Below are 20,816 nucleotides of genomic sequence, written 5' to 3'. Positions count from 1 at the left end.
GGGCACGGGCGGGGACTCCGGCGGCCGCCCAAGATGGCGGCGCGTCCGCGCAGCCTGAGGAGGAGCGCGGTGTGCGGGTAACTGGGGCGGGCGGGGGGCGGCCGCCGCGGGGACGGCGATGATCGTGCTGGGCCGCGTCTCAGGCGCTCGCTGAAGGCGCTGCCCGCCCGGCCATGGCTCTGAGGGAGCTGAAAGTTTGCCTGCTGGGGGTAAGTGCTGGGCGGCGGGAGGGAGGGTGGGAGCGGAATGAGAGGCTGGCTGGAGAGGCTCTGTGATGACGGGGAGCCTCTTGTCAGAGCTCTGGAAGCCTCTGGTGATGGCGGAGAGCCTCTGTCAGAGGCTGGAGAGGCTCTGTGGCGATGGCGGAAAGCTTTTCTCAGAGCTGGAGAGCCTCTGTCAGAGCCCGGAGAGGCGCCGAGCGCGGGGAGCTCTCCCCGGGCGCTGCGGGGCCCGCGCCCGGTCCCTCTGAGGAAACCTTCGGACGCGCCTTCCCCTCCGCGAGGGAGGCGTCTGCCGGGGGTCAATATCGCTCCTTTTCTGCCTTGTTCTCCTTTTTAAAAAATAAAGAGAGGAAACACGAGTGTCTAATGCGTGCTTCCCTCTTCCTCCCAGGCTCTTTCGGGGTTGCAGTCCACAAAATAAATAGAAGCACCTGAAATCGAAGTGGTGGGAGAGAGGGAGGGGCCTGAACTTGTATTGTAAGAACATATGTAGGAAAGTCTTGCAGGTGGTGGAAGGAGGAGATGTGAAGTGAAGCAGAAGTTTAAAAATTGAAGGGAATGAAACGGCGTGTTGGCTTGGTTTGGTCAGACAGACCCACGTTGGACAGGTGGAGGTGTCACCGGCGGCATCGAAACTCTCTGTTCTGAGTTGTTTTCTGCTTCTAAATGTTGCCCTTCATAGGGGAAGATTATGTGTTTGTGTGCCCTTGGTGTTATGAAGGTATTTGGGGTAACTACTGTTTGTGTTCACCTGGCCTGAGAAACCTTTTGTCACGGAAGAAAAGGAGAATAAGTACCCAGGAAAACTTGTCCTTGAACTCCCTGAGCCAGGAGCTATACCTGTTTTTCTCTTTTTAAGGTTTGCTCTGATTAGTGGGGCTGCAAAGGTGTAAAATACAGAGCTATGATAATGTGCTTTTTCTCAAGAGGAAAATAGCTTGGCAAGAGGAACACAATCATACATAGTGTACCCAAATTACTGCAATATTCAGGAGTTTTGGAAAAGAAAGCATGAATGATGTAAAACTTCATTTTAAGTGAAGCATTTCCTCAGGGGTTTATTTCTTAAAGTTTTAATGACTCAGGAAATGTAAAGCAAAAAGTTTGTCTTGACACAAATAAAATACAATTTCAAATGTCCAGCTTCTGCTGAGAAGTATTTTACCACTAAGCATTTAATGTCACTTCTAAATGTGACTTCTCTATATCTTTTGCTTTTTTAATCATGGAGCCAGTGGTGCAAAAATATACAAAATCTAGAATTTTCATGGTTTGTTTTCTCCTTCACCATTTTAGCACTGTAGAGTTGCATTAGTACCATGTTTCAGGTGTGTCACAGAAGAAATTTCAAGTCTTTCATTAAGCAGGGTGGGACAGCATTAGTCAGAGGTTGAATGCATGTGTCACACTTGTATAATTTCACATACTCCACTGGTCCTCCATCCTGGTAAGGCATACTGAATTGCTGTATATTTTACCAAAAGTGGTCTTTTCCCACTGCTGTTCCACTGGAAGGTGCATAGCTTTGTAAAAAAAGCCCAAAGTTTGAGTAATAATAAGTGTGAATGCAGATTTTTGTGGTCCTTCAAAAAAAAATCATAACTATTTTGTTTAGAAAACTGTAACTTGTTACAGACCTTTCATTTTCTACTAAATTAAGATAATACCTGAAGTATTTCACAACTTCTCTGAGATTCTCTGCAGGAATGTGTTATTCACTGCAGAGTACTGCAGGATTTGAGGACTAAAAGAATCATCTGTCTGTAGTAATTAATACCACTTTCAACTGTTTCTATTCTTTTTTTAGGACACTGGTGTAGGCAAATCAAGTATTGTGTGGAGATTTGTGGAAGATAGCTTTGATCCCAACATCAACCCAACAATAGGGTAAGAAACAAAATGAAGTAAATGTGAATTATGCAAGAAAAAAAAAGAAATTACCTGAATAGATCATTTGGGAGTTCTTCGTGTGTGGCAGCTAAATGTGGTAATAAACATAACTGCAGCCTTAATTAAGCTTGTGAGCTACCTCAGGACATGTAGGAGTGTTCTCAGCACTCCTGCAGCTTCCATTTTCAAGTGTAAGGTCTGGACCCATTTTTGCATTGTTAATCTAAGCTAACAATGAATAAATTACACTTCAGATGCTTCTTCTAAAGGGACAATATGCTTGTCTTGTGCACAACCGTTAAATTTTCAATTCTAATAATTATGCAACTCCATGTTTTCTAATTAATTTTTTTTAAAACTCAAGTACTATAAGTCTCCTAGGTTTTTCAGGGTGGTTAACATACTAATTCAGGTAAGTCTCACCACTAATTAGTTAAAATGTTACACATCTGTATACGATGCACACACAAATCTAACTGATGAAACTGGTTTTGCAGTTGGTTTCATAGGTAAGGGGGATATTTGAAATTTGAGCCTCAGAGTAGCAACATTATTGATCTCAAATCTTTGAATGGATAGAAGGAAGGGCAAGCATCAAGAATTCTTGGAGTGGCTGGATATTTTTACTTCTTTTGCTGTCTTTATTTTTTTGCTTAGTAAGTGTCTTTTGGGCTGCTTTGATCAGAAGCAATTTTTTTGGTTAGGAGAGGACAGCCTTGCTTGATGCCAAGAGGTGTGTGGGGGTATCAGTACAACTTCATGTCTCAGGTGACACACAGGCTCTGCTACAGCTTCAACCAAAAAGATCCTGCTGATAAAGATCAGCTGTGTCTCATCCTGTCCTTCTGAAAACTTGGGGTCTCTGTGATCTCTTACTTTTCCCTTACACCCCCCTCTTTTTTTGGGTATATACTGACATTGAACTGCAGAATGTTCTGTAGAAGTTTGCTTTTGTTTAAATTTCTCTGTTAACAGAGGTTTATTGACAGTACTGAGATCATTATAGTTACTTGAAATGACAGACTGAAAATCTAACCTTTACCAGCCTTAACAAAATCATTCACTGGTCTGAGGACTGGTTATTTTGGTAATTTGCTATATAAATGAACCAAAACTTGCCCAAATGCAGGGATTAAGTGAAGATCCAACAAGATACACAGTCCAAAAACTTAAAATAAATTAATTTTTACTTTTTAAATTTTAATATTAGATTAAATTTTTTTTAATATACTTTTCAGTTCCTAATTGAAACTAGTAGGTGGAAAGGACAAAGGATTAGAAGAGCTTTGAGCATCTTGCAAAACTAAAGCTGAGAATGTTTCAACTATTCCCTGGGTCTTTGAGTTCATGAGATATGATCTTGTTTCCTGTCCTATTTTCATTCCTCTTAGACTCAGCTGAGCAATCACACTTTGTTGTTGTTAATGTTCATTGCTCAATTTCTGATCTAGGTAGCTGCAGAAGCCCTGTCAGAATTCTGCAGCTTTTCTCCCCTCAGGATGCTGAGGGCAGATTTAACCAGCATATACTTCTAGGTACTGCAGAATATCTTGGCTTTCATTATAGCATCAAAAAGGAATATCAAACAAGTTATAGTGCCTACTTGGCTGGGAGAAGCAGCTGGGAAATTTAGTAACAAAACAGCTATTATTCCTACTAAAGTCGTCAAGGATAACTCCAATTTGGAGAGTTTCGTTGACCCAATTGCCAAAAGATTTTGAGAAGCATTTTAGCCTCTTGTCAGGTACCACTGGGGATGGTTTAGTTGTGATGTGAATTACAGAAACACAACTTTTCAGTTCAAATTCACTGTACAGGGATGTTTTGGTATATTAAACTAAGTAAGATAATTTAAGTGAGAATCTATGATTTAAGAAACTGTTTTCATATTGACCAGGGACTTCAGATTTGATGCATAATTTGCAGCAGTCTTAAAAGAAGTGAAAGTCTCTGCTGTGCTTTACAAGAGATACTCATATCTCGTTGGTTTTCTTCACTCATTGCAGAAATATATCAGCTAATTAATGATATTGAAATGCATTGCAATTAGGCTTTTCTTTTTTAGGTGTGTTGCTACTTTCTATTTGGCTTCTTAAAAGAGGAATAACTTTGGAGATTGGCACACTATTTGGAAATGATCTGGGTTTAAGGAATGGGGAGAAGGTTACCTCTTAGCAGCTGAAACATCGTGTAACTGCTCCCTTTCCTTTACTTGAATGTATCTAGCTAATTGGCCACTTAGAGCATTGAAACAAGTCCAGTTACTTTTACCAAAACCTGCAGTTACTTTTGATACAAAAGTGTCGAGGACATCATTAAGTGGTTCTTAAGCCCCAAGACAAACTCAAGTTCAGAGTCCTGGCCTCAGGTATTCAATGCTGATCCTGCTGAAACACTCTTGTTCTCTGAGTCTGACTGTACAGCAAGTTTGGGGTACTGTAAGAAGCTCCACTGTCTTCACAATCCTGTCAAAACTGACAGAAGAACAAGTTTGGAAGTCTGCAGTATTTTCAAGTAGCAGGAATTACTCACAAAAGAAGTGTTCAAGTTCACAGTGTAGGATCTCATGTGCTTAAAACAGTTATGTCACCTATAGTTGCAGCTGTACAAGGATTTGAATTCAGTGTGTGGTTTTTCCAGTGAAAAATGTGCCTGCAGGTGAGAGATACAGCAAATGAATCCCTCTTGTAAAAGAGTAACATCACTGAATTTGTGTCTTGTGGGAGATACACTCATTCAGCTAAAGCAGATCAAATAAACAACAAAAGTACTTTGCAATATTTAACTAAAACATCTAGAATTTGGGCAAGGGGAGAAGAACCTGGAGAGCAGTAGAGATCTTTTTTGTCTTCTGGAAGTCCAAGAGCTGCTGCAAACTAAAATATGTAATTGGGAAGCTGTATAGGGTGCAGACAACGAGGAAGTTATTCTATTGATTTCTTTGTCCTGTTAACACCTACCAATACTGATATCCATCTCCTATTTTATTCTCAAGTATGGATTTAACAGCACTTATCTGAATGTTAGTACAGGAAAAGATAATACAAAAGGAAGAATTTGCCCTCTTCCCCCCCCCACCCCGAAGTTTCTAATGTGCACTGATGTAATTGCTGTGAGGAAGGATGTTGTTAAAAGGCTGACCTTTCTGGGTTTTTGTGGTCATACAGCCTACATTTTTTCATCAGAAGCTTATAAACAAAATGTATAATATGTTGTGTTTTGGTAGTTGAATGTCAGTCTCTGCAAGGAAATTTCATCCTTTCTTAATTTCAGCCTTTATATCTGAAACGCTTCATCAGTTTATGTGTGGGGAAAACACTTTTATTGGAATGTCAACCTTTCTGAGAGCTCGTGGTGGTAATGAATGTTCTAAGGATGTATTTATATTCTCAAAAAGTATGTACTGTGTGGGTTTTTTTCAGAGCCTCATTTATGACCAAGACTGTACAGTATCAAAATGAGCTGCATAAATTCCTAATTTGGGATACAGCTGGACAGGAGCGGGTAAGTAAAATCAATATCTGTGGCAACAGTTTGAGCCAGAACTTGGGTTGTTTTCAACTCTGCCCCTAAAAGTCACAAAGTGATTTGGTTTTACAAACATGTATTAGAACACTTGTTTCTATGCAGATTTCTATCAAGATGTGAGTGCTGTAGATATGTTTTTATTTTTCATTGTTGTCATGATTAAACTTTAAAGGTAAGGAAGATTACCTGAGAGGAGTCTATGAAACAATAGTCTGGGTTTAGATTCACTGAAAGGAATGGTCTTTCCACAGGAAACAAGGCTGGTGTTGGGGGAAGTCAGCAGCTCTCTCTAGTACCATTTCTAGCTGAGTTTTAAACCTCCAACTACAATATTTGCAGTCAGTGCAGCAACACGATATTCAAAGTGAGATGAATTACCATGTTTCATAGTACAAGTAAGGCCTTGATTCTGGTAAAATATACAACTGCTAACACATCCTGTTAGCTTCACTGTTAGGGTTATAGATGTGAGTAGGATGTAGATTTAGGCTTTCCAAAGCAGAGTTTCAAGCAATGTTACAGGTGATAACTACTCTTTTATTCTTTTGTAAAGTTTTACTAATCAAATCTGATGGTGTTAGAAGCTATGTCAAGGAATCTCTTTTGAAATTTAAATTTTAATTTGGTAGTTTGGGGTTTTGATCTCTGCAGCATGCATAGTTCTGAGGGGAGGCAACAAAAGCTTTGAAGAAAACTACTAATCAGATGAAATCCCAGCTAATTAATTTGCGTGATTTTTTACTTGGAATTAAAAGGAAGACTTTGCTAGGGAACTTGCTTGCTTATGGACTACAAGAGTGTTAGAAATTACAGTAGCTGTATTAACAGTGCTTATTCTTGCTGTTTCTTGACTGCAAGTGAACTACTGGCAGCTGCCAGTTACTCAAGACGAGTTTATTTAGGATGTGAGGTAACTGTGGCAAAGGTTGGCTTATAACTTTAGGATAACAACTGGCAAAAACAGCTGTACTACTTTTCAGGACTGGCTCGAGAAACAGCCCAAAAAAAAAAAAAAAACCAAACCAACCAACAAAACAACCCCCCCCCAATAATAACAAACAAAACAACTACTTTGTAAAGCCTCAGTCATCCCTATCCACAGGCGTTTGACCTTTAGGATTCCTGGTGGAACAGTTGCCAGCTTTTTGGCTTGATAACAGCCTTGATGGCTAGGAAGTAACTCAAGTATATTTGTATTGTGATTTAGTGCTGTTGATTTTGAATGACAATTTATTTCCTTCCAACAGCACCATGTAAAGCAAACTGAAGTTGTCAGGGATGTTTCCCAGGAATATGTCCAATAGTATCTGTGTTATCAAAAATATCCTGAGCCCTTCCATTCCCAGCAGTCAGTCAGCATTTGCTGTAAATAGCTTAAGTGAACGTCGTAGCTCATTCTGGAATGTTATTGCTGCAAAGTGATATTCTGAGAGGTAGAATATGAATTTTTAGAGGTTGCTACTCTTAAATGAAAAGCTTCATAAACATGCCTGCCACTGTTTGGCAGGAAACATCCATTACATTTTAGCATTCCATCCTGTTCACTTTAACTGTGCAAGCAATGAGAGGACCCTGTAATTTGCATTCAGCACATTTAATCTGAGGAAGCATCTCCGTACATGACCAGCATGTTCCTGATCTATTTTTGGTCTCTCAGTGATACTTCTTTAATTTTCTTCCGTACAAGTTGCTTAATATCTTTATTGAAATCAAAAAATGAAAGGTGTCTTACCAGGACTCTGACCCAGGAGCTGTGATACCTGTGAAATTTATATTTCATATCTGAGAGAAGTCACTTGAGACCCCAATATAACCAAGGAAATCAGTGAAATGTGAGCAGGGGTATTTTCTTTGAAATTATTCAGTACCTTCACAAAGGTTTCTTTCTCCAGAAAAGAAGAAACTGCTGTCACAAATGGGCTGTACACTTGCCTGGCCTTGAAATCTGTAGCAGAGTTTTCTGGTCATGCAATATATCTGCCAATGAATTATGGAAGGGATTCCCTCTGTGGAATAGATCTGGAATACTAAAAATGTCCACACCATTCTTGGAACTGAAATGTCTCTGCTGAGCTATCATGTGGAATGCATGGAATTCACAGTCCTGGCTTCTTGAAGAGTGTTTGCTGTTTCCCATTTCAAAAGCTCAGCTGCAAATAGTGCTGCACTGCCCTGGGCACCCCTTGGCTCTCAGTGGCTTTGGGGTGGCTGGATAGCCTTGTTCCAGAGGTGGAAATGTGCACCAAGTCATTCACACACCTCATCTACACATGTACCTTATTTCTTCTGACATTTCTTCTACACTGAGTTCAATTCATAGGAGATCAATTACAGTAATTAGGATTTTTGCCTTCTTACCTAACAGTTTTGAGTTTCCCTGCATAATTACATTAATAATTCTGTCAAAACACAAATTGGAGGCTGGGGGGCAAGCTGAAGTCTTTGGAAAAATTGCAAAAGGAAAATCCAGTGTTTCTGGTAACATCTGTTTTGTTAATATATTTTATCTGCCGACTGCTTAGGTGGAAAAAAGTATCTAAGTGTTAGCAGACAGGAAATGAGAGTAATACAAAATCAGCAAGTGAAAGTTGGTTTATTCCCAATGTAAATAGTGAATAATCAAAAAGCCAGGTTGCAACCAGTCCAAGTGCTGGTTTACCAAATATGTTTCCCTTTATATTTTAGTACTTAGAAGGAAGAGAGGGATTATGTCCCAATGTGAACTGAATGCCTGCCCATGTTTCCCTTTCCCACTATTAAATATTTTTATATTCTGAACTTTGCATTCAAAATCCTGTTTTCAAAACAGAATTTGAGAGCCAAATGTAAATGGTCTGGAATTCTGCTTTATAGCAAGATTTTTATGATTTATTATATTGCTCTCAGTTGAACTGTACTAAGCAAAAGGAAATTGGTATTTTATTAGAAATGAATAAGCCTTTATGAAAAACTGTATCCAATTCATTATTTTTACCCTGAGTAATAAGATGCACAACAGCTTACATGAAACCAATACATGCAGTTTACTCTGCACTTTGAAGGCAAGTTCTGGTTGCTAGATTAGTTGTCTTGGCTTTTTTAAAAATGGCAGACTATCCCACTGTTCTTAAGAATACTTCACTGATATTTCAGCTTGATTGTGTACTTTATCACTCTTTTTTAGCACTGGATGCATAAGGTTCTGTCCACTCAAAGGTACAGCCCTACAAAGCAAACAGACCTGCTGTAGATTTAATTCTGAAAATCACAAGAAAATTACTATAGCCCTTTATCTAGTGTTTTCCTTAAAGCTCTGCTTGCAACAGGGTACATAGTTGTGGACTTCTGCAGTTTTTTGGTTTAAATATGCTTCTAAATTTGAGGGGAAAACTGAAACAAAATCCTTAAAGCCATAATTTAAATTCTGAAGAAATCAACATTTCTAGCATTTAAGACTGATGACTGATTCATGGGGCTAGAAGTTGAGAGCAGCTTCTGAACATTTCAGATCAAAATTAATATATGCTAGTTTTCTTAACATTTTCATCTTAGTCAAAGTTGACCTTGCTACTCCCTGCATTTTTGCCCTTGTTTGGTGTTTCAAGTTGAGCACATGCATGTTTGTGTAGACAGTCTGTTAAGGGAGAGGTTCTAATCTAGGCAAAATAAGATCAAGTTTTGCCTTCCTGCTGCTTGCAGTAGGTGCTGCTGAGCCCCACACGATTTCTTGCCTGGCCTTAGGAGAACAATGCCTTCCTTGGAGATTATGTGCTCTACTGCACAGACTAGTTGTGACTGTAAAGGAAAGTTTTTCACTGCTGTGATCTTGGTTTTTACTTTTTTCAATAGTAATACTAATGATAGTGAGGCTCTGGAAGTCAGTGGAAGATCAGGTTTATGTTTTCTGCTGTCTTTCTTCCAGTTTCGTGCTTTAGCCCCGATGTATTACCGAGGGTCAGCAGCAGCCATTATAGTGTATGACATCACAAAAGAGGTAAGAAACTTGATCTTGACCCAGCATTCCAATTTCTGGGGTTGTTTATTTGTGTCATGGGCCAGTTCTGACTCTTAATTTCTTAATTCCTTCAATCTTCTTTGTTGTTTTTTTTTTTCCACGTTAGGAAACTTTCTCAACGTTAAAGAACTGGGTTAAAGAGCTTCGCCAGCATGGACCTCCCAACATTGTTGTAGCTATTGCAGGAAATAAGTGTGATCTTAATGATGTCAGGTAAATAACTGCTGTCAATTTTGAGGGTTTTTCTTAAGCCCTAGGATTATATATTTTAACATTTTAGAGCAGCTGAAAGGTATAGAACAATTTAAGCTGTCCTGCTATAGTGTTGTAGTTTCACAAGGGGTTTGAGCTGTTTCTGCTGTCAGAGGACATGGGGTTTGAGCTGTTTCTGCTGTCAGAAGATGTGGTTAGTGTGCTCTTGGATGGTCTCACCCACTTCCTCCCCCATGCTGGTGTGAGTACACGTGTGATTGGGCAGTAAATTGGGCTGTAAAATGGATCCAGATTAAAACTAACCCATAAAAAAAAAAAAAAAGAAAACTGATCCAAGTATATTCATCTTTCTCACACCATGAACACTTACTGGCATAACAGTGTGGGGATAGCAGAGTTAGGAATGAGCAGTTTATAGGGAGACAGGATTACCTTTTCTGGTGGCAGTGCCAAGTTACACAAACCTAAACTGCCTGTGAAACTATAGTGTAATAGAAGCTGTTTACCTCACTTTACAAGAAGTGCCCCTGTCAGTCTGTAGCACCTCATTTTGTTAGGAAAAACACCAAGCCTGTTGGAAAGCATTGTGTAGGTTTTCCTAACTTGCTTGTTCAGGTGCCTTCCTTCCCTGCTTAAATATTGGGGTGGAATTGGCTGTGGCCAAAATAGTTGCAGGGAGCGGGAAAAGCTCTTGAGAAACTTTATGAACAGCCAAACTTTCAGGAAGGCATGTACTAAAAACAAAAGAAGGCCTTTTTTATTGATGTCCTGGTTAAATAAGGCAAAATTCAGAAAGAAGGTGTGTGTAAACTTCTTGGGTTTAGGTTTTGCTGGAAAAGGAACCACAGCTGGTGTCTCAAAGGAGACAGCTGGTTATATGTTTAAAGAACCACAGCAACAGTGGCTCCAAGTATGGTCTTAGAAATTGTTAATACCTAGACATTATCTAGTGAGCTCTAATAACTTTCAATAGAAGTAGCCTGTCTTTTGAAGGAAATAGAGTGTAAAATTATTTAGAACAGAATTCACAGCTCACGTGCTCAGCTGGCATCTTAAGTGTAAACATTGCTCTTCAAGCTAATGAGGAAGGTTCCTTGTACTTCAGTCAGAGGCAATATTTGAGTCACTGCTCAAAGTCCATGCTCTTGATAGCCTAAAGTCCCTCATTACTGCAAGTAGCCTGTGTGTTGTAGAAATTGTATGTGAAGTGATACAACATAAAGTCCAGACCTCCCTACAGCTACAGGGGTTTGTATTTTTCATTTTGTTTAAGGAAAGATACATAATCATCAACTTGCCTACTTTGGGGTGCAGAATAACTTGTACACCTCTGTGTGCTCAGTATAAAACTATTCCTTTTTTATAGCTACATATTCGTGCAAAGTAAATGATGATTTGTGCAGTGTTGGGTATTTGGTTGCTTTGGTTTTGTAAACAGTCATAAGAAATGCACAGCATGATTGGAAATAATGCTTTAGGATCTTCTTAGAACATATAAGGCTGGTGTGGTGAATAACACACCAGAAGGATTGATTGCAGACCTAAGCTTAGAGCACTCCAGACAAAATCACTGCAGTGTTGTCAGATGGATTAAGGCCTTGGGTAGTTCATGACTGTGCTCATACCTCAAGGCAGGGAGACAGCACAGAGTAAAGAATGAGCATCAGCTTCAGCATGAGGGAGCACTGTGCTGCTAAACAGGTAAAATATTCATTATAGGAGACACTTAAAAACTTTATCTGTCCCTTAAGGTTTTGAGTAATGGGGTTCTTTTGCATTCATGAATTTTTCTTTGTTTTTTTTTTTTTCCCCAGAGAAGTCATGGAAAAAGATGCTAAAGACTATGCAGATTCCATTCATGCAATATTTGTAGAGACAAGTGCGAAAAATGCAATAAACATTAATGAGCTCTTTATAGAAATTAGTAAGTATTTAAACAGTTAATGTACTTTCTTCTGAAAAAATTTTGAGTAGAAATTTGTTTTCTATATTACTTTCTGTACTGTTTGGGTGAAGATTTACAGACTTTATACTAAAGTCATTACAATCTGACATGACTACAAACTGCAAAATGAGCTGCATAAATTTCTGGTCACCTAATGACCTCTAAATATTCCTTTAGAGGTTTTCAGCCTACTGTAATGCTGCTGGATAAATAGCAGGCCAGGTACTCACGTCAGAAGTCAGTGTCATCTTACCATGTCTGTTATTGAATGTTCCAATCAGTACTTCCAAGGTTATGGAAGAGGAAGGAAATGGCATGAGGACAATCCAGACTTTATACATCTGGGAAAAGAAATAAAGTTCTCACTCTTAGTGCTTGTATTTAGGCTAAAAAGCGTATTTTTGAAAATGCAAAAATTCATAAATACCAGATTACTGCATGGGGAATAGCAACTACTGTACGTAGATTTTCCTCAAGTATGTTCATAGTATTACCTTGGGGGTTTTTTATATTAAATTGCAAATCTTTTCTGTCCCATTTGTGGTGAGGACAGCAATGATAATTTTTATGTGTACGAGTAAAAAGCAGACAGTATTCCAAAGTGAATTCTATGCAATATTATTTGGAGGATATGTGTCAAGTAGCAGCACCAATGTGCAGGTGTGTCAGCCTGTTTGTGAAAAGAGGACTTACTACAGAAATAAGAAAAAAAATAGGGTCTATAGAAGCAGTTGACTATATTGGAGCTGATGTAAAAAGTATGTGCTGTAGATTAGCTTCCTGATTTATTGACTTAATAGTTGCTCTCTAAAATTGATCTTGAATAAATTATGGGGGGAAAAAATCATAAATCTTCCTCAGAAGAGAATGCTCAACCAGGAACAGTCCATTTTAAAGACTGATGAGATGAGTAAAGCAGCTCTCTCTACAAGCACTCCTTTGTTAAGCCTGATGCAGGTAATCTGTGGAAATCCAGGTCAAGATGGTTGTTCTCAAGCTATTCCAGATGGTATTGCATCCTGCAAAGTATTCTCCAAGTGCTTTTACAGCTTAGCTGTCCAGGTCTAGATGAATCTGAAGTGTAACTGCTGCTAAATTAACTTCAAACTGCCTCTGCTGTCCTTTTGTGCAGCCGTCCCTCTTACAGACATAACACAGACTGTTGCTGCCATCCTGCTGGGTAGGAATGTCATCCCTAGTGACCTGTAGCTAATTGAAGGCACGTTTTTGCATACAGAACATACACCGGATGCTTAGAATTGGTTTCAAGTATAACATTTCCTATATATTTCTTTTTCCTGCCTCCTTGTAGGTCGCAGAATTCCATCCACTGACACCAACCCTGCGTCCAGTGGGAAGGGCTTCAAACTTCGACGACAGCCATCGGTGACAAAGCGCAGCTGCTGTTGACTGACCCTTTAGAAAGTCAAACTTTATACAGTAGGTGGTCTTGGAAGTTGATAGTTCATGTTGGGTTTATATTATCAGTCTTAGATCTTTATCTGCTGGGTGTTCATACACCCGAGGTCCCCCAAAAGGGACCGGCTCATCCGACACCTGCGCGCGCAGAAAAGACTGCAGTGGTCAGGGCAGCCTGCTGGCTTCCACAGCGTGCAGTGTCTCTTGCATTCAAAGGGAATCCAGCATCACTTTTTTGGCCTTGCTTGATTGGAAGCTGACTACGTGGATGGTAGAACTAAAATGTTCTTGTAGTTTTGTAATCAAGGTTTTGGGAGGTTTCTTTGTAAAAAGGGAAATGAGCACTTTTGTGGGAGATTGGGTTAGGAGGAGTCTGGAAGTTAGATGTCATTTCTTCTTTTTCTTCAGTGAGCCTTATTTTAAATTTTGGTGTAGCTAATCCAAAGTATGATGGGATAGCTGATGTGACATGGCTACAGAATAAGCAACTGAAGACAAATAGTAGGCAAATCGGTCCATCCAGTCCCCAAATCCCATTTGCACTTTTTATTTAAGGATGATCTGCACTGGGGGTGGGGACACAAGCAACAGATCTTAAACCACAGACAATCTTCTTTTTCATGCTGACTGTAATCACTTTAAGGCAAACTGGTATGCTTATAGGCATCTTTTTGTTGTTACAAGTTTTTTTAATATTAAGATGTTGGTTAAAGAAAATTACTTGTAGATCTGACTAAATGAAGTGGTTACTGACTAAAAAGAGATGCTGTAAACAGATGCTGCCAGTGGTTCTGATAAGACCTACAAAGTTTTGGGGAAAGCTTTTAATTGCTTGGCATGTGTAAAGTGTTCATATTATATTTATGAGACCAGTGTTTAAAATGTTATAAATTATGTAAAAACAGTAAAAAATAATACAATCTTCTACACTCCTTCCATTCCACATCTAGGAATAAACTCTTGGATAATCTCCATCAGGGGTTTTTTCCTACATTTTAGGTATTGTCACTGTGAGTTAATCCAGAGGCAGACGAAAGTCTTTCTCTTTCAATGACATTTGAAAGGGCCAATAGAAAATCCTGTTGGGGCAGCATGAGGCCTGTCTTTCCTATTTTAGGCACAAAAATACACATAGGAAGTAACCTTAAGACATGTGGTAATGTAGATCATTACCTCTTGGTTCCTGGGGTTTTTCATCTGTGAGGGTTTTTAGCAAATCAGTGTTTAGCTTATTCTGTATGGGTTTTAGTAGGCTTTCAATTAAACTATAGGTTGACCATACCTGTTTGTGCTATTTTATTTATTTTTACTTTTTGTTTCTTACCAGCACTAGTGAGAAGCTTTTATACTTTTGAAGAAAAAGAGCTTAATAGACTTGAGTATATACTAAATTATGCTGGTTAGCTTTAGTATCCAACTAAGCTCATGATGATGCTTATTTTTTTTTTTAATCTGGTTTTCTATCATCTCAAGTATTTTCTCTGAAGGAAATGTAGGAAAATTTGTAAGAAATGAAAGGACTTGTAACTTCAGATTCATTTGTGTTACTGAAAATTCTTGGAGAGCTGGAGCAGAACAGGCAAACTGGTACATTGAGGTTTTTGGACAGGTCAGTGAGTTTAATGATATTTGGTGACTACATTTTTGTCATGCCTTTTCCTTACCCTGCCTGCATTGCCAATTCTGCCTTCTTTGCCATAGTCCCACAGGCTCCATGTTCCTAGAGAGCCCAAGAAATCCAGCTTCATGGGTATACACCCTACTCTTTCTGCAGTTTTGTTCTTGAATTGCTGCAGGTAGAGTGCAAAGCCAGTGTTCCAGATTGTCCAAGCTGCCATCCCTGCAGTGAGGCTGCTTCTTAATACTTGCCTATTTAAAAAGACAGACAGTTAATGTAAGTTCTTCTGAGTCCAGATAAGTGTTTATTGATCACTGTCCCTGCTGAATGCTGGAATGCAATCTTCCCTGCATGAGATGCACATGCTCCTTGTTTCATTTTTGGTGGAGAAAAGTGGTTTCTTTTGTATTAATAATTTGTTAGGTCGGTTGCTTTGATCTTGCACTAGGCTTGCTGGAATTGATTATATTTTGTTCTAACATAGCTTCTCTATTTGGAAATATGTTGGTATTGAAATGTTTGGAGTGCTGATTGTCAACCATTCCAGCTACATTTTTAATAACTTTTTTCCTGGTAAGAAGTTGTTTAAAAAGCTCAGGATTAAAGTTTTATTCCACCATATCTTTCTGTCTAATGAGTGGAGCTCATCAGAGAGATTCAACTTTCAGATACTGTCAATGAGGATTACACAATCTCACAATGGTTCAGGTTGAAAGGGACCACAGTCATCTGGTTCAGCCTCCCTGCTCAAGCAGGGTCATCCCAGAGCACATTGCACAGATTAATTTCTGCAGAACATGTTTGAAAGGGCAAAGTGTCATGTATGTAAAAATGTAATGAGGTGTATGTTATATCATTGATCCAGAGCATTTTTAGCTGAAAAAATATTACTATTGCAACTTCTAAACACCACCAGTCCCTTCTCATGAAAGTTACAGAATTAAACAAAAATATAATTTGATAAATATTTCATTCGTAAGCTTTGGAGCAATTTGAATGTGCTCTCCAGGTTTTGGAAGATTTTTTCATCTGACTCTTTATTGAAACAGTCACTTAGCTGACTTGCCAGGTTCTCAATCTTTGCTGTAGGTAGTTTTGTAGGACATTTTATATACATGCTGAAAACTGGTATATCAAGAACCCATGAAGATGAAATTTGGAAGCTGATATTTAGTAGCATTTAGTAATCATTCTACTGAAAATAGTTATATGTGCTTTGAAAAGTTCTAAGACAATTCTAACAACTTTTGCTGTTACCGTGAAGGTAAAGACTTTGTTTAAGTCCTACAAATCACTGCACTCCAGATCCCTGCTGGCATCACTGAGACCCTTCCTTTAAGTGCTGCAGGATCAAACAGTTAATGGTTTACAGGGATGTTTTATGCAGAGTGGAGTCTTTGATGTGCAGCTTTACATTTAATGCTACCAGCCTGCTCAAGAAAGATTATTTACTTGCTTGGGAAGAGAGTGAGAGGAGAGGAGACAGGACCTGCTTATTGATTTGGAAGTCTAATCCTTTAACCTGGTTGAGGGAGAACTACAATCTTGGTTAAAGCTTCATTTTAATTATCAAAAAATAATTCACTGTGAAAATCTTGAATGGTTTAAAAGTTGGCCTCAGCAAGATTTTTTTGGTTACACTGTTAAGGTTAAATTATTCCTTACATTAGTGTTTAGTTCCAGTATAACACATTATTAGTTGGAAAAGGAAGCTTTAGCAGTGATGTTTGAATTACTTGCTTGTGAAACAGTCTTTAGTGTGTGTTAAGGATGGTGTAGGCTATTTGTGGTGAGCTGTGTCAGCAATCTGCACAGGAATGGATGATTTACAGGACAGAAGCTGTCAGAACAGTGGAGCTCCTCACCCTGGAGTGAACCTCACTCAGCAGCAATAGCCACAGACAAGCAGAGCAAAATCATCTCCAACACGAGGAGAACCTGCATAATTCACTGGCTTCAACTTCTACACTGCCTGCTTATTTTCTAAAAAGGCTTCACAGACCTCTCCCGAATACTTACAGTCTCTAAAAATGACTTTTTGGTTCCTAGTTGAAAGAAAAGGACAAACTTTCTTAACTTTTCTAGCAAGAAGTCATTGCACTGCCACCTGACATGATTTGTACATCACAAGTAGTTACTCAAAGCAGTAGAATTGTGTATTTGGAATTAAGTCTCTACAAATCTGCAAAAAAATCCCTGTAGAAAACTGTTGATATTTCATGTTCAGATCCCATCTCTGGTAATAGATCACAACCTAGTGATGGTAGGTGACAGAAGATTTACAGAAATATGATGATAGTGTGAATTACCAATGTAAGATGGAAATACAGGTTCTAGTATTAAAATAGTCTTGTTAGCTTTCCTTTAAGTCATATGGCTCCAGCTTGTCAAAAGGAATATGCTTGAAAATACATATTTGTATGTCATACAAAAATTCAGGTGCCAAAACATAAGTCCCTAAAATGATTTTAGACCTTCTGACACGGTTTGTTTCTGAAAAATCCCTTCTGATATTCTGGAGGTCTCAAAAATCTGAATGCAAACCACTTTTTGCTCAGCTACAGTCAAAAATGCATTACTTGGAAGAAATTGAACAAGCATTACCAGACTTTATCCCTAAAGTGTCACAGATAACAAATCTTTCAAGGGATATAAGACTACCCTGAAACCCAAGAATACTGATGAGCTTAGCCTCTGACATGTCAAAATGTTCCTAGGGTCAGCTTTTTCCTCCTTCCCTTGCTCCATTTCCTCTCACCCCACCCAACCCTGAATTTTTATCGTAGTGTTGTCAGAGTGTACATGCTATAAAGAGCTACTCAGAAATACTCAGAAAACTTCTAATGGCTGAGAGTTACTTGGTGCTCCCTATTTTACATGAAGAATTGAGGCAGTAGGATGACTTTTCTCAGTGTAGAATAAAGACTTCTTAGAAGAAACAATTTTGCTGTTCCTGTTACATCAACCTGCAAATTGATGTACCTAAATTTTTTCTTAAACACTAAGTATAAATTTTATTTAAGGAGCTAATTACCTTTGTAAAGATTTTCTTTTAAGAAAGTTGGGGTTTGCTTTGCTGGGCTTTTGTTGATGTTTTCACATATGTATTATTAAACAGACCAACTTTTTCAAATCTTGAAGGACATAGACCACTCACTCCTCTGTTGTGCTCCTCATCACTGTGGGTGTGACACTGCATCCAGTTGTTGCACTTGAATATTCTGTAACTATGACACCTTGATAGATTCACTGCTACTATCTTGCCTCACTTTTACTGATGTTACAATATGTATTTCCTATTAAATCCATTATGTTTTCTGGGCAATTTGTTCTTTGTTTCCTTATGGGATTTAGACAGTGATAGGTGGTGAGTGTCTCTTTTGCCACAAAGTTCTAGAAGTATCTGTCACAGCAGCAAATATTTGTAAGCAAAAGGGTAATTCATTAGCACAGCCTTATGAAACTGTTACAGCAGCTGAGACCTGTGCCATGACTGTATTTTACCACATAATGAAGGCTAAAAGCAAATTCCCCTGGAGGAGCAAGTTATTGTAAGCCTCTTCTGTATTTTAACTTTCTTTCTTGTACTTCCTCTTTCTGAGATTGTGTATCCAACACTTACACCGTGATGGGGAGTTGATTTAAGGCACAGAAATTGATTGCATTTCTGTAGCTAAGATGCTTAAGATTTCCTGGCAATCTTCCCACTTGTAGCCCTCCACACTGAGGACAATGAAGAAAAAAAATTTCTGAATTAGAAACTGCATTTGTGTGTCCAGGACCCAAAAATAACCTGATATGCATAGAGCTCTTGCAGTGTCATAAATGTTTGCCTGTGAAATGTGTTAAGGTTAACCTTTGTATCAGCAATTCTTGTCACTCATAACAACATTCTGCCCTTTTCATTCTAGGATGGGTTAACCTGTTACAAGGGTTGAAAGGTCTGTGCCTTCTTACGATATTATCTCTAACTAAAACAAACTTAAGCCGCTCAAAGTTACAGAGCATTTGCAGCACTGTAAACTGCACAAATTTCCACCCATCGCTTCACTGCATGAAGTGTAGTCAGATTACTCGTGATGAAATATTGTAGTGATGAATTCCCAAGCTTATGAATGTTTTGAGACTTTTTTTTAGTCTTCTCTTGGGCTGGACCTGAGAGCATGTACAGGTTTGTCTGTATTGTTGGTTTGTAGATGCTAATGAGGAAAACCAGGCTTTTGTTCTCTCCTTTTTGTTTGAGTCCTTACACTCCCATATAGTGCATAGAATGCAAATAAAGAAATGTTGATTTGACATAATGTAAACAGCCTTTTCAGCCTAAGCATTCATAATAAATTTTTATAGTGTAATAACATGCTAAATCACTACCAGTCTGATGTATTGTGCAAAAAGAAAAAAGGTGTAAACATTTTATTAATAAAAAGCTTTGTATATAAATATGCTGGCTTGTTTATAAATGCTTCCAAAATTCTCCACATCTTAAAAAACAGTCTCTATAGCAATATAATTATTGAAGAGGAATGTAAGCAATAGCTTACATGTACAAATGACTGGAATAGCTGTTTTCCAGAAGTCCTGAGTACTGGTGTTCAGAAACTGGGGCTTTTCCCTGGTTTATGTACACACAGACAAAGGCAGAAGATCCTGTGCAAAGAAGGGATGGGGGGAAACAGCAGAGAGAATGCAGCTTTTGTGTAACACTTCCTTTCTTTGCAGCACCATGCCTGAGAAACTGCAGGCCACACACAGGCTTGTCAAGCAGGGCAAGGCCTGACAAATTCTATCAGGGCCAAGTTATTTAATACATTGCTTTTACCTTAGACTGCATGAACTGCACAGTTCTCAACTGCTTAGGCCAGGTTTCTGTCAATCAAAACTGTAAAGTGCTTTTAATATCTGCATAGTGTCGTGGGCCTGTTGTGCTGGGAAGGGATCTTCTGTTGTTTGTTAATACAGCCAGCTGGTTAGTAGATTGCTTTTTTTATACCACTGCTCTGTTGCCTATGTAGTCCTCAAAAATATGGATTTGGCTGCAGTTAACTCACTTGTCTTACATGATGTCTAAAAGATGTGGTTTGGTTGTTTCAATCTGGGATGCACATCTAATCTGTTGAGTTAATAACAGCCTTCAAAAGCTAAATAAACAAAAAGTCCTGTTTCACATGAAAAGTTTGGGTACAAGTTTTTACTTAGCAAGTGGCTGCAGTTCCTATGCAGGAAACCCATACCATGTCATCTTTTGTTTGATAGAGACCTGGAATAATTTAAATTTCTTGTTACCTGCAATTTTGAAGTTATGCTCTTAGATGTGAACAAACTGCTTTTGAATAGTGTCAGATAGGTTTTTCTAAGATGGCATGAATGTGCAGCAGGGAGAGCAAAGGAAGGTAGCCACAAGGAATATGCTGGAACAGAAAGAAGAAGACATTTGTATATGTTTGCATAGGGAGTCTGGGAATTAAATGCAAACCACCACCATTGTGTGGTTTGCATACACACAATGAGAATGTTTCACTTGGATCAAGTCTTTCATAGCTTCTAAGGCAGAAATTTTGCAAGTGATGAACTTGTTCTTTAAAATTGTTTCAGTACAAAGCTTTCAAGTGCTGTCCAGCATTTCCCTGCAGTGTTCATCCCAATTTTCTCCTGTTAATCAGAAACCCATGTGGGCAAGAAGTTGCCTTGTAGTCTTGTGGCTGAATTGTTTCCAGGGAGAGCTGTCTGTGGAACAGGGATGGGGTATTGCAGGTCAGTGAATCTGACCTGCACAACGTTAAATGTACACACATTTTTTACATGCAACAAAAACCTGACAACTTACTTCTCTAGACTTCATAAATTTTCAACTTGAACAATGCTGTGCGTTATAAAACCTTCAGCCTGGATGAAAACGTGGGTGAGTCCTTCAAATACAAACAGGTAAGTTCAGAGCTGCCAATTAGGGCAAGGTGATAGATCTTGGCAAATCCTTTAAGAGGTTGATCA

The 20,816-nt window shown here is 38.8% G+C and overlaps 1 protein-coding gene across 1 annotated transcript; it reads left to right on the top strand.

Annotated features, from left to right (window-relative positions):
* The first annotated feature begins 70 nt into the window (after positions 1–70).
* On the top strand, positions 71–19,268 carry RAB22A (RAB22A, member RAS oncogene family). Its single transcript, XM_002199099.6, has 7 exons — positions 71–209; positions 2,029–2,108; positions 5,534–5,615; positions 9,541–9,612; positions 9,740–9,846; positions 11,661–11,770; positions 13,104–19,268. Exons 1-7 carry the CDS (start codon positions 174–176, stop codon positions 13,199–13,201), a joined length of 585 nt encoding a protein of 194 aa, XP_002199135.1. The 5' UTR covers positions 71–173; the 3' UTR covers positions 13,202–19,268.
* Positions 19,269–20,816: the final 1,548 nt, after the last annotated feature.

This window comes from Taeniopygia guttata, chromosome 20 (assembly GCF_048771995.1).
Source record: "Taeniopygia guttata chromosome 20, bTaeGut7.mat, whole genome shotgun sequence".
Taxonomy (NCBI): domain Eukaryota; kingdom Metazoa; phylum Chordata; class Aves; order Passeriformes; family Estrildidae; genus Taeniopygia; species Taeniopygia guttata.
Note: the sequence above shows the minus strand (reverse complement) of the source record. Positions and strands in the feature narration are given on the sequence as shown.

Coding starts and splice junctions, on each gene's coding strand:
- RAB22A (XM_002199099.6), top strand. CDS start 174: ATGGCTCTGAGGGAGCTGAAAGTTTGCCTGCTGGGG. Junction 9,847..11,660: donor TGTGATCTTAATGATGTCAG/GTAAATAACTGC, acceptor TTTTTTCCCCAG/AGAAGTCATGGAAAAAGATG. Junction 11,771..13,103: donor TGAGCTCTTTATAGAAATTA/GTAAGTATTTAA, acceptor GCCTCCTTGTAG/GTCGCAGAATTCCATCCACT.